This window comes from Achroia grisella, unplaced genomic scaffold, assembly GCF_030625045.1.
Source record: "Achroia grisella isolate CSIRO2021 unplaced genomic scaffold, CSIRO_AGI_Agris_v1 utg511, whole genome shotgun sequence".
NCBI classification, from domain to species: Eukaryota; Metazoa; Arthropoda; class Insecta; order Lepidoptera; family Pyralidae; genus Achroia; species Achroia grisella.
Window position 1 is genome coordinate 5,487,630 of NW_026712905.1, and position 15,509 is coordinate 5,503,138.

General features: G+C 30.0%; 1 protein-coding gene across 6 annotated transcripts in view; it reads right to left on the reverse strand.

The window, feature by feature from the left end:
• The window catches only part of LOC131846423 (protein trachealess), a 202,478-nt gene that overhangs the window by 185,281 nt on the left and 1,688 nt on the right, over positions 1 to 15,509 (reverse strand). For all 6 annotated transcript variants that reach the window (XM_059195711.1, XM_059195710.1, XM_059195709.1 and 3 more), the window contains exon 2: positions 12,661 to 12,943. In XM_059195711.1, coding sequence (XP_059051694.1) covers positions 12,661 to 12,836 — 176 coding nt within the window. In that variant the 5' untranslated portion in view covers positions 12,837 to 12,943. The remainder of the gene's footprint in view (positions 1 to 12,660; positions 12,944 to 15,509) is intronic.

Consider the following 15,509-nt stretch of genomic DNA (forward strand, 5'->3'; position numbering starts at 1 on the left):
TATCACCGGTTCTTTTCATACGATCTAGTGTAGACTTAAATTCCAGAATTCATTATATATATAGGTATATATAAGGTACCTCTGAGCCTCGGTGGCCTAGCGGCTTAGATTTACTTCTGATAGTAGGAGGTTCGGTTCCTCTTAGTAAACATTTATATTCTTAAGTATGATTGTTGGTACTGGTTTTAGGTTTTATAATGTACATTACCTTAAGCTTAAGAGTAATCCTATCACCGTATTTGGCTGTATAAGGTGACAACTAGAATACCGTTATAGTAAAAGTGACTTATAACATACGAATTTTGGGTTTAAATGTTAAAAAATAATAACTATTGTTGCTAAATACCTATTATTTAAAAAGTAATAAATAGAAATACATAATTGTCGGTTTTTATATCACGGTAGTACTTTAAAAATATTGTAACAAATTCAAGGAACTTAATTTTAATGGCGCTATATTTTATCACACGAGTCGAAAAACAAATAGTAGTCCTTCGTACAACTAAGAAAGATGTCAGGACTATTAATAAAAATACACTAAAAGACTAAAACTCTTTATTATCTCGTACAAGGAGGTACAAATAAACCAGAGTCGCGACATCGCAGCGTGAATCCGAATGTAACATATTACACCCGCCATCTACCGACCGGCAACGGCTCCCTTTTTTTTAATGCGAAATATCCATCATTTTAATGTAATTTTTATAATTACATACATGCACATATATCCATTGATCGTTGTGCCTAATGCTATAAAAAAATCCATTAATAGGGTGTTTATTTTAACGAATACAATCATGTAATACGGGTATAAGCTAATTTATCCGATCGATCATATTTGATTATTGATATATTGTATAATCTGAACTTATAAAAAAATTGTGATAAATAAATAAATTATTATTATTAAATTTATTATAATTATTGTTACTTTATATATGTTATATATATCTCCCTTTTTACAGGGGAAATAATTTCAAAATGCGGGCTTTAGGTAAGCGTACATGAGTTATGTGATGATGATAAAAGTGAAATGATATTATTATTATTATTATATTTCATGTAACGCTATTGAAGTTGCAGACAAAAACCAATTATAAAAGAAAATAAGTGTATTGATTTGTACCAAATACCTATATACTTTAATTCGCAACTAACATAAGTGAATAAAATAAAATAAAAGTTATAAACATATAGAACTTTGACATGGAAGTGGTCATCTGTCTTTTCCCACGGTCAAGAATATGTCTTAATAATTCATAGTCTTAAGTTTCACGTAAAAAACAACTAAAATATGTCTTTCTCCAAAAATTGCCAAAAAATATTCTGTACCTAGTGACGCAAGCTTGATTCAGTAATAAAATGTACACGTATAGACAGACTATACTAAGATATAACTACCGTATACTCTATTTTACTGCCGTATAATCTATACTATACGAGAATCATTGCTATTTTAATCAACATTTGTAGCGAAATAGAAATCGAATTTCAAATAATTTGTGAATGGTAACCGATATCTTGTATATCTTGACACTTGGTAATTTATATAACCGTATTAATAATTAATTAATAAGTTATTGTTTTATTGTCAACATTTGGATTCAGCTGCGTTTCAAATGCCGTATTTCTACTGATATTACTAAGTGATGTCGTTGGAGTGCTTTATGTGGTTTTAATGGTAATTTAATTGGTAGAATTGGTATCTTTATCGTAAGATATTACGGGAATGTTTAAATAAGAGAATAGTTCCCCTTTTTCTAGAAGTTTTATAACAGCTAATAGCGGATAACTCTATTAATTACAGACGTTAAGTATTTATACGATTTTTGATTCGATAGGCGGCAGCCCCGCGAATTTATCTTATTTGTAGAATGTTATCCATTTGTGGTAATTATATCATTTTATATGGCAGAGTGCATTTATAGATGCTTAAATAATTTGAAATGCTATGTTATCGATACTAACATATAGATAAGTTATAAGGTACACTTTACTATAAATTGTAGCCATTAATAAATTTATAATATATATATAAAAATTGACAAATTCTATCTGTCTGTTATATCAGCGGAACCCCTACAGTTAACCGATTTGTTGGTACTACACCAGAACTAAATCATAAGTTAAGTTACACCGCGGCTAATAAAATTATTTATTCAATAAAACAAATAGGCTTTAATAAAGTGTGAGTTTTGTCGCCGTTGCCTTGTACTTGGTAATGGCATACATAAATAAACTGTGAATATTCCTTAAAGTTAATTCTGCCGACTTAGACTTCGTCGTGAGAAACGAATTTCAATCTTAACAGTATAATTTTAAAGATTAAAATTGTTTACATATTAGATATAATAAATGTTACGTATATTTTTATAAGACATTGTGTATATTAGATAAAATAAATAGTTTTAGTCATAAACATCTATTTGCGTCATAATAGTAATGGTTTTTTATTAATTGCTGGACAAATAAAGCTCAAAACGTCATGATTTTATGAATAAATATTGAACTTGGACTTTTATAAGTGCAGTTATGATGAATTTCTTAATTGAGGTGTAATTAAGTACATGGACTTTTTATTTTAATAGTAAATTAGAAGCGTAATTAATATAATTATAAACTAATTGCAATGCAAATCCCAATCGTTTAAGAGTGCAATATGAAATGAATGTTTTCTGTTAACAGTAAACCTTTATACATACATATATGTTGTGGGCATTTTAAGATATAGTAAATGTTTAGCATCAGGCGAACCGTAACGATTATTACACAATGAACAGCAAAAAGAGTGATTATGTGGTTATACATAGTTTTGCAGTGGGTGCAGTGTTGACATTGTGGTTTTTAACTGGCTTCATAAACCCACCCGTTTCCTACTCGACTATGATTAGTTTATAGAGAAAGGTTAATTAGGAAAAGATTGAAGTAGCTGTAATATTGCTGTTTTGTTACTTAATAATTTGCTTACATTAGTACAAATGTAAGTTAAGAATAGAAATATAAATAAGACTTTTTTATTGAAAGAAAAGTAATAAAATTTTGTTTAGTAATTTTAAAGAATTGTTACCTATACAGCTTCCATTTTTAATATATAAAATGAAAACTTTTAATAAAAAAATTAGTCGAAGTGAGTAGGGCAATAAACTCAATATCGATTTCTATGAAATTCAGTTTGTGCTGTTTTTTTAAAGTAAAAGTTTCGCAATTAAACTGAATTAATCAATAACAATATCAGTTAGTTTTACATTGACCAGAAAAATGAAATCAAGTGCCAGTGTAGGTTGTCAATCTAGTAATCTAATAATACGAAAAAGGTGCGAAATGCGCAGTCTAAAATCATTAGATTTTGAAATTTGATTGATGAGTATGTCATTTAGTGCTACAAACTGCATGATTATAATTTGAATTTTATTATGTTACAGAAAATATTTTTATTACATATCGTACAGTTAATATAATTCTTATATAAAAAAATTAATACGCTTTGTAAGTTAGATAATATTAACAAGATTGAAGCTAAATAGAACCAAAGATTACCTACAAAAATTAGACTATGATACCACTGAACAAATTTTAAATAGTATTACCTATAATCTATAATCCAAAGCAATCAATAATTTAATAAGAATGTTAACAGTGTATAAATTGCTGTGAATGTAATGAACTATGCACTTATCATCGCAAAAAGGAAATGAAAAATATATTGCAATGTGTTAGACTTGAGATTGCTTTTTTATTTTATTTTCTCTTTTAATTTATTTAATTTATGTAATGTACAATTCTAATCTACAATGCCTTTGTTCAGCAGTGGACGTCTTCCGGGATGAGACGATGATGATGATGAATCTACAATTGATCTGGAATGTTTTTATGAAATCAAATTAAAATATCTTTATCCGTCTGATATGTCAAATCTACTCTACTCACAGATCTGTAATATTTAATAATCTACATAATACAGGTTCGCCTAGTGCGGGGTCCAATGTATAATCTTTATAGTAATTGTATGATTGAAAATGAATAAATAAATAAATATTACATTTTTGAAATATTAAATAATTATTACAACTTTATATCAATTTTCTATTTTTTTAGTTATTACAGTACTGTATAAGTTTCATTTAGCGAAGTCGCTAAATGAAACTTGTAATGTGATATTCAATAAAAATGTAATGATTTGATTTTAGAACAAGAAATACATGGACCGTCCAATATCTAATATATATTGATTACTGTCTATACTGGTATTAATGTGGACATATTAATAGAATCTGACAAATTGGTACTCTTTGTTTATGATAGAAATTTAATAATGACTTTTCAGAGCAAAAAGTGCATTGAGTGTCCAATTAGCGTTAGTGTTGAGTACCGCCTGTATTATTGTGGACATATTAATACAGTTGGCAAATTGATACTCTTTATTTAACATAGCCGACAAATGCCACTGTTGTATTTCTAGTGAAACGGTCTTTCATGTAATTACTACTTGCAATCGTTATAGGCAATGTAATAATCGAATCGTTTTTGAAACCAATCCCTTGACATTAAGACGACAAAAAATAAAATACCACATTGAAATGATACTTTTCAAGACATTTAAGAAAATATTTCTTTGTACTAATTACGTTATTTAAAATATAAACAACATTGAATATCATATAATCTTATTTTAGCTATTAAATTAACCTTAGCTTAAATTTTATTTATTTTTAGTAGTCAAAAAGGCGTTTGTAGAATTTTTACTTTTCGTTGATATTAAATTGATTATAAAGAAAAATTAATTTTACTGCATGGTATTGAACCCTAAACTAAACTTTAGCTAATAATTACTAAAGTTAATCGACGTAGCGACATTTCTTAAAGGGGCGAATAAAAAGTGGAAATAAAAGAAATGCGCCAAAGGGATGCAGGGCAATTGAGCACAAATGAAAGGGCGCCGGACTGAAGGCGGAATTAGGAAAACATTTGAGACAAACACGCCGTGGAGTGGCTGCACCTTTATTTTTAATATATTTTTTCATTCCTATTCTAAATCTGAAACTCTAATTGTAATAAAACAGAGGAGAGGCAGGATTAAAAATTACTGAAATTGGGTGCCATTAATAGATTCACACCTATCCATTGAGATACAATCATCAAGATATATGTATATCTGGATATAATCATCAAGATATATGTGTGTATATATATTTAAGAATTTGTTGAAATCGATTGTTGTGAAAATTATTAAACGTTTTATAAAAATCGGGCTATCATTGATAAGAAAAACATAAATGTATAAACCTCCTCCTCTTTGTAGTAAATAATATAATATAAAACAGGTTAGAGGTTGTTTTTATTATTAGAGTTGTCGACTGTATTATATGTATTTCACTGGTAGAAACATCTGAATGCTAGAAAAAGCGACTAAAGTACTAGCATAATATGGCAGTCTTGAGTTAATTTTGTTCGTTATCGATATTTCCATAGGTTGAGAGTCAGTCAGAAATTCAAATTCACTTCTTATATATGAAACAAATTTGTAAATTATACTCTCGAAAGATATAACAAAATATAGAAAAATAATCTCTACTGTAAACCCAGTTCGGAATTGCAGGGACTGCAACGGTCCTCAACAAATGGGGTGTAAGAATTAAAAGGCGCTCAGCACCTCTGCCTCCGCTCCAGGGTTGTCAACCTCAAAAAGTTTTGTATCGTATAATTAATCTAAAAATCTCGTACTCATCCTCGTACATCAGCATATGTTACAGCGAAGGATGGTTGGCGGGAGGAGTCTCACAGATCTCATTGCTTTTTATGAGCATAATATTGAAACCTAAAAATATATACATACCGTAGGTATAAACCTCTTAAGAGGATAAATATGGATTTCTACCAAATACTGAAGAGCAAAAATCTCGTATATGAACAAGGACACTCGGTCGGTTGACATCCCTGCTCCCCTCTGGTCCTACTCTGAGCTCACTCTAACGGCCCAGCCAGTCTGTCGACTCCTTTATTAGCCCGCCATTTTCATTATATTATTGCGCTCCGTGCAAAATGGGGAAAATTCGTTTTAAATTGACTACATTAACTTTATAAACGCGTATTTTTACTTTCATGTGGTGTTATCAACATACGAATACAAGTACTGCAACTAAACAATGTTGTTAGACAGAATCACTGACTCTTATAAAAAAGAAAGGTAAAATGAATCTGTGCAACCGTTTTAAGAGCGTCAAAATGTTGTTCTTAAAAAATTGGTTGTATAAATTTTATATGATAGCGTGTACCTACCTAATACATCAGTTTTTTAATTAAGTTTAATTAATGGTTAATCAGTTCAGCAGATGTGTTCTGGTGGAAAATAATCACTGTTATTTAAGACATACCTGTATATATTGTTTTATTTACTCTTCATTTTCGGATTCATTTCATATGAAATTGTCCAAAGAACTTCGTTTTTACAATTGACATTGAGCCCAGTGAAATACTAACTAAAAGTTTTACTAAGTACTACATGAGTAGGTATAATGTTAACCTTAACGTTATATTAATAATAATAAAAAAGAAAGGTATTAATTACTTAAGCCGTGGATAAAAAGGGATACCAGCTAACACATTTAGTGTTATGGTAGGTACATATTGATAGAACAGGGTATGCAACTATTACTGGTACAGTTCTTTTTAATTTGTAATAGTACCTACATTGTAAATCAACTATCGATTCACGAGAAATACAGTTAGATTAACGATTCAACAGAATTTGAATGGCGAATTATCTTCTATCTACTTCCCACAATTCAGTGGCAATCCTTAGTTAGGACAAGATGGCGCTCAGTATATCTAAGTAGCAAGTAAAATTAATTTCTATAGGGCAATTATTTTATATTACTGTAAACTGCAAAAAGTACTCACGATACGGTTTGTCACTGGATCGATCGACAAATTGACAAGAGACAAATCAGGTTAATCTATCGGTTTCCGAGAAATTGGTAGAAAACACATGATGTTGACACAACATATCAATATAACAGATTTTGTACTAAATGCTATCATACATTTAAGGTTTAATTATCTACAGATACTTCAATTTATGTGTGTGTGTGTGTGTGTGTGTGTGTGTGTATGTTCGTATTAGTGTAGTACACACACATACATTGAAGCATCCAGCTCGCAACTTCGTTCGTACCCCTAAAACTATTGGTTTATAAAGCGATTGATATAAAATAAATACAAAATTTTAAGTGAAGCTTACCACCAGCAAATATTATGTTATCTGTGCCACTAGTAAAAATCGCACCTAAACGGGTTGAGCAGTTTTTAACATTAGAGCAACCAATAAACAGACAAAATTAATAACAATCGTTGTTTTGTTGCTAAAGTTCCCCCATAATAGTTTTCCTCATATATCGTTTTTACAGACAACAATCACTCGATTTTTTTAAGTAAAGTTAAATACCCACTTATTATCCTTATTTCTACTTCTAACATGAACGGTTATAATATTACTACTCTTATCTAAAGTACCTACTTAATATAAAATAAGCGTCATCATTACCTTGCCTGTATTGCCTCTACCCCATTACTTGAGGTCGACGCAGTATGTCATCTTCTTCCACTGATCCTATCTATCAGCCGTCATATCTGAGCTTACTCTCCATTTATACATATCGTTTAAGCAATCCACTTAAACAATCCACTTCTTTTAAATATAAATATTATTTCATAACTATTTCCTACACGAGAATTGAACGAGGAACATAATTTTCAGAATAATAAGGACGAGACTCTGTCTTGTCTCTAGCAATCTTTACCATAAAGAAGGTGACGCGTGAATTAAATAGAAGAAAAACATAGTATTATCTATTGATAGATTGTATGCAACAAAGTCACAAATTGCGCTGTTCGTTGAACGGATATAAACTAGAGCGGACGGTACAGTAAATAACACTTAACAATAGTGCTGTAAGTCCGTCAGTTGGATTCTCACTGCGTACTGCCAGCTATCAATTATGTAGTGCGACATCATTCGCTATTACCAACACAGGTCGTATTTACTTTACATTTTTTTCTAAAGAAACTATTTCATTATAATATAGGTACCTATAAATTTAATGATGGAGTTGTTACAGAAACTTATAAGAAGAACAGAATAGAATAAACGTTATTAACTGTTGAAATCTATCATCTATAACTAAAAGTGAAGGTGCGATGAATAAGTATTTAATCTATTAATGTATTGTGTATATATCGATGTTATGGTGATCGGAACCCACATATGCCCACTTTTTACTCTTTATAATCCGAATTCAACGTATGCCTATGTATATATATATATGCCCCTATATGTGTTATTATAACCAATTCTATCTCAATTTTCAACAGCAGTTTCAATAGTGCACAAAGTATATATATCCTCTTCAGGAGATCAAGTTGACTCTTGTATGTAGGTATTACTTATCGGGTTTTAAGAAGACAAAATAGTTGCAGATTAAAAAAAGAATCTTTAAAATCTGTTCACATTTAATACCAATAAATTTTATATAAATACCTACTTACCTATTATGTAATATTATGTTATCTGCACCTATATATAAATATAGGTAAGTAGTTGAATATCTCGGTAAAGGTTCTAACGTTTAAGATGAAAATTTATACTATGAGAACAATTTACTTCACAAGAAACTTTATCTATAGACTTTTCTGACAACAAAGTCATAAATCTGTTAACTACATAATTTTACTACAGCTTAGTATATAAACTTATACCAATTATCTATTAATCATAAGAAGACATGCTGGATAGCACTTTTATATAAAAAAGACTTTCAACCCTATACTTCACATTTATTATATTTCAATTTTCCGAGGAATCGTGTCTTTTACAAACCACTTCAAGTTAAACGCATTTAAAAAGACTAAATCGACATCCAGTCATATACAAACCCTCATTTGGAAGGAAAATCGTCTCATATCTTAGAGTTGAAAGTTTTTTTCCTGCAGATAAGTCCGAGTTTGCCTGACTAATTGTGAAGTATTTACGATCAGCACACTGCTGTAGGAATTAAGAGCCAATTCAGAATAGTAAGGTTTTTTGGTTGCCTCTTCGATTTATGAAGCCTGTAACTCTTTGAAGCCCTTTTAAGGTTCATGTCCGTCAGTTAAACGTTTCAATACGAGGTATATTATAGCGTATGTGAACAGGAAACGTATTAATAGCTGAATTATTTATTGTATGAGTTTTTCAATTGTTACATGTGCGATTAACATTTTGCTTACGTTAATGTGCTTACATGAAGTAAGGACATTAACGTAAGCTCTGATGTCTGATGAATAAATCTTTACATTGAATAATAATAACAATAACAACACTGGATCATTCACTTCATTGTTATGGGTACTAATTAACGGATAAAAATATTTAGATAATTTTTTTTAATACTTTATTCGTCATATACGTGGACGGATCCTACTAGTGAGGACGAAATATGCATATACTGGTGGTCACTACAATCTCCCTAATTGAATTTAAAAATTAAACTGCATTTAACAAATCATGTACAAGCTTCCTTATTTCTAAAAGAAATATTATCTACTATCCTAAATTAATTTTATTATCTTTGAAATATTAATTAAAATATAATAATTTTAATAAGATACTGACTATCTTAGTAATTCAAGACAGGTGTAGCCAATCTTACTACTGGGCTATATACTGATCATATAATCTGGAGGATAATACATGTTTTCAATTTTAACCGAAAGCTCAATCAGTTAAAATTCATGTACATCATTTGCCCATAACTAACACCGATTAGAAAATTTATATTATGAAAAATTAAAAATATAAAATCTACTAAAAAATAATTAAAAACCCAACTTCTTTTTTATTTTTATTATTTTACACTTTTTTTATATTTTATATATAATATACAAAGAAGAGTAGAATTAAAAGTGTTTTAATTTTATAATATGATGAAAAATAAGTAAAACATGCTGATAATGAGATTCTTAACAAGGAATATCTTTTTCCTGTCTCATTCTCAGGAATTTTCGTTAAATTGTAGACGGGACTATACAAGCGTTTATCATTAATTATTGATGATAAAGCGGAAATCTGGGCTCACAATAGTTTTTAGACCTGCAATCGACACCAGAAGATAATGATGCCCTAAAATCACAAAACCAAATACAGTCATCATTTAAAATTAAATCAGTTTTTGCTGATGGTACTTCGCATACTTATGTTAATGTATTGATACTGAAAACTTCTAGCGTCTTATACTGTGTGACCTCAATGGTTTAGCGGTTAAGCACACTTTTTTATCTTTCAGTGGTGGCGGATTCGATCCTTGCAGAATATAATTAAATATATTTCTGTGAATAAAATATACTTATATATATATATATATATATATATTTAAAAAATAGATGTTTCAATCTCTATTTAGTTTCGAATTAAGCTGTGTAATTTATCCAGGTTTATTTATTATTCATTAAAATTCTGTTAATTACACACTCGTATATATAAGCATGGTATTAAATATAACACGTAGGATGTTACTAATTTTACACTTCCTTCTGAATTTCTTCAGAGTTGTCGTTTGTAAAGATATTTCAATTTGATTACACGATACAAGCATAAATGTCGTAGTTGCGTCATAAATCTACGAAACAATCATTTCAACGCCTCAGCATCTCTACGTAATTACGCATCTCACCGCCAGAAACGTAATTACGTATCGATTCATCGATTTAAGGTCGCTCAGGACGAAGGAAATCGATACTAAATCGGAAACCACATCAATACCATAAGCATGTAATTAGAGTTCCTCCGAATGATCGGTGACCATCTGAGTGTTCCAAATGACATGGTTGCCGCCATTTCGCATTGTAATTTTGGGCTGCGTATGCGCACAGATTATAGAGTAAGCGGACATTAACGGCGGCCGGCGATGGCGACACACAATGACAGTCATCTGTCCACAATGTCAGATCAATATCGATGATTGAATTGATTTCTTTTACGATGAAATTTATCTTGTTTGTAATACTGCTTTTCGGTGAATTGTTCAATTTGACTCCATATATAGTATTAACAATATTGACATATTATAAAAAGCTTATTGATATTAAGTACCGGCAAGTAAATGTTATTGTATAAACAAAAAACAAGAAGATAAATTTATATGGAAACTACAATAACACAAAATGAAGCAAAAATAAAACGTCTAAATTTGTTGAGTATTGGAAAATACGCAAAAGACATTGAATTATAACCCTCTATATTTTACAAGTGCGTTGCAGGGATGTACGAGGTTCTAAATTTCATGAAGAATAATTAGATGAACATATCAGCTATCATGGCTTATTCACCAGGAATCAACGATGATGGTAAAACTCTCTTCCAGCGTCAGCGTTTCCTGCCTCTTACAACATGTCAATAGGGAATAGGCATTATTTGAAGCGTGTAACATCTTAGATCACATCATCACTGAAAGTGAGGTGTGAATGCGGTCAAACGCTCTCAAATTTTATAGTAATAAAAAATAGAATGGGGTCAATAATCCCCATTACAGACAATATCACTTCCCTCTCCCATTTTCAATTATAAAATAAAAATATAGTGAAATATAATGATACACAAGATAATACCCTCTTATACCCTCTCCCTCTCCCACTCTCATTTATAAGACTAAAATGTAGTAAGATATTATTAAAATACAAAAGATTTGTTTAACATCTAATGAGTCGCTTTACACAGCTACTACTTTAAGCTACCTAACAGCTATGTTTACCCGTATAATTTGTTTTACTATAAAAGTCTTCCGCCAAATCAATATAACAGTGGATGAGTGGATGCGGCAGTGATTCCTTGCGCGTCACAACTGTGGACTATGCGCCCCGAGTTTTGCCTTACGCGGGCGCAAAAAGCAGCGCCCGCGCCGGCGGCATCCAGCACTAATAACTAACCATATCGGTCGTATCCACTTTTTAGTGGTGCAATATTAAGTGGAAACCAGACTTATTTTACAGTACATTCGGCCAAGTGTGAGTGTCACAATGGGTAATTAGTTTAAGTACTAAGATAACTTTACAATACGTAATGAATGCTGCCGTAAAACTTTACGTGAAATTAAGAAAGATTTTAATTTGATGGTATTTTAAATATATATATATCCTTCGAAAATTATATATATATATATAAATTATATAAATTATATTTATCAAAATTACAATATTATCTAATAATTTTAAAAATAAACTTCATAATTTACAAATTTCAAGTGACATGAGATAATTTGTTTCGTGAATAATTCGTAAAAAAGATATGATATTTTGAAAATGACTCATCAAAATTGGTTTTCAGCTAGACTTTTCTACATTAGTGTCATTGTATTTAGAGTCCCGTCATGATTTTTACTTGGTCTGGTAGAGGCCTAAAGTTCCTCTTGTTTTTACAACATATTATTATGGATATACCTTAAAAATTATTTTAAATAATTGAATTACAATTTCATTAATTCTCGTAATTAAATTAAATTCCTTTCAACCATATTGATCTTGACATTATCGTACAATATAAAAGTAACAAGAAAATTTTCATTCAAACAGTAAAAGGTAAAGCATTCTCAATAACGAAAGGTTACACAATTAGTAAAGTCCAAAGCTACTCACCGGTAGTAAGGAAACGGCTGAGGAACATGCAGATCCATCGGCATCGACGCATGCGCATGTGCATGACCATAGTCATGCTGCATCATGCCGTGCATGCCATGTCCCAGCATGGCAGCCCAGTGAGACGATGCGAATCCACCCGGGTGTTCCATTATTAAACTTTGTTTACTCAACATTCACTGTTCCATTTTCAAAATTCACTCAATATACATCCAATATTCTTTGCATTTAGTTCAATATTCAATACATTTTTAATAAGTACAACAGCTGTATTCAATTTACACTGAGAAATACGAAAATAAAATATTAATTATTGTTTTAATAAAAAAATAAAAGGCACTCATATCACGATCACCATAATATAACTTACAAAGTTATATTACCTATATGTATATAATTTTTATATCATATAAAACTTAAGTATGTTACCCTTAACGGGGTGTAAGAAATATTTGTAATAATCCCTATACCTACCGCATTAAGTGCTCATGATAACAAAGCACATGACCAATCTCTATGGGCTTTTTTTGAAACCATTCTTATTAAATTGTAATAAGTGTTAGTTAACTATTCCATAATCATACGCAAGTAAGCCATTCGGAGTGGGATGTTAAAAATAAAATATATTTATTTAAAAGAGAGATGTAATTTAACAACAGTGCTGTTTGTTATTCTTTCACATAATGGATTTGAATGTAACTTTACAATAATATAACTTATACATCAGAATAACATATAGGCTATAAATTTTGCGTTGAAACCGTGGGTACAGCTAGTAGGTAAAATATAAAGTTAGAAATATAATATAGCGTGCCAGATAATCTGCACCCTGATTACGCCTTAATTACCTGGAATTTTATTATTATACCTATCCACAGATGTTTGTGCAAACGTAATACGGCCTTGAATTACCAGTATAGAACAAAAGCCAATAGAAATCGATGACTAAATCAACAATATGCTTGTCCGCTAATTACTGATCGTTTTGATAACGGGCGCGTGTTGGTTTAAGATTGGAATCGCAGCTTCATTTAGTTGGTCAGTATGGCACATGTACATTTTATTTGGTTATCGGTGTAATGATAGGTTTTTTTTTTACGCTACTGGGAACGGCAAACAAGCTGACGCTTAACCTCACGGTGATAAGTGGCAACCATGCTCCACCGCCTAATACATATAATAAGATAGATATCATATGATATGTACCAATATTATAAAGAGAGGAATAGAAAATAGTGCGCTATTAGTTTTGAAAACTTAAAAAAATTCCGGAATCATTACACAAGTTCAGCAAATTCTTTCTCTATTTGAAAAACATATTATTCCAGAATGGTAAAATATATAAAAAACTTTACAAAGAGTGAATTAAAATAAAAGTACTAATTGAGACGTCAGGTCTTCTCAACTGCAGTTTAAAAAAAATATGTTACGTGTATAATTAGCATAAAATTCTTACTATTTGGTATTATAAATGCTAAAGAATGATTGTCTGTCTATTGTATTTTAACTACTACTATTACTAACGACTAACTACTACTACTACGAAATGGCTGATAAATAAGTGTTTTTACTCAGTGAAAGATTTTTTACATGCAAAATAGATGACATTATATAATTTTTATTAATAACTATAAATATTAACATTAATTAATTAATATAGATATTTAAATATATTTGTGGGTATTCGTAATGTAATGCCATAATTTTACATTAAATTGAATATGATTTAATTTGAATATTTGCATACCTCTAAGGGGTGCTGCATGTCATGTACTTTTATTAGTTAGTAAGATCCGAAACTACCATGTAGCAAGCAAATAAATAAATATTATTATTATTATTATTATTACTAAATGGCTGAACAGACCTTAATGAACATTGACATAAAGCTACATTGTATTTGAGGACGGACATAGGCTATTTTTTATCTAATTAATGTTTTATAGCAAACGAAATAGAGGGTAATATTTAGTGTCCTATATAAATTATTCAGTCTGACTTCGAGTTTAAGATTATTATGCCTATTTTGAATTGATTGACTAGTCTAATCTTTAATAATAAGTTTCTAGTATATAAAAATAAGTTTTATCATATTCTACTGTTATAAATATTAATTAGGTAGACAAGTATAAATGTAATTAAAGCAAATAAAACAAAAAAAAATGAATGTAGGTACTACACAATTAAATTTCAGTCATCAAATAATTATTAATTTTTATTGTATCAGCATCGTTTCTCAGTCATAAATATAAATCTTATATACATCAATCTTACATCTTATAAATATTTGAAATAACATCTCTTCAGATAATAATAGAGATAGAGGAAGATTATCATCATAACAATCTAATGAAGTCCCATTGCTGGACACTGCTTTCTTCTCAAGTGAGATGGATTTAGCCTAATATTATATAGATTTTTTTAATATTTTGGGATTTCCTTTTCTTGTTCCGAAATGTTATCTGTTTCATTTTGCTCTTGTTTCCTTTGGATTAAAGGTGGTAGTGACATTGTATTTTAACACAGCATCACACCGAGCATTACCATGTATACTATACACTATATGACCATATAGTTTGCAGCAAATAGTGAACAAAATTATAGGCAATGAAGATTGCGCAATATAAGCTTTTGTTCGCAAAATGTTACTTTGCAGGTCATGTACTAAAATATAAATAAATTTCCATGTTTTGCTTGGGTGTATACCATGAACATTTCTATAGTATGGTTTAAATTAATACCGTTAATTATTCAAGGGTAATATTAGTTTGTCAATCGGATTTTTTTCTATACATGGATATGGAAAGATACATAAAAGAAAGTGAACTCTGATACGATTGCTGATAGTC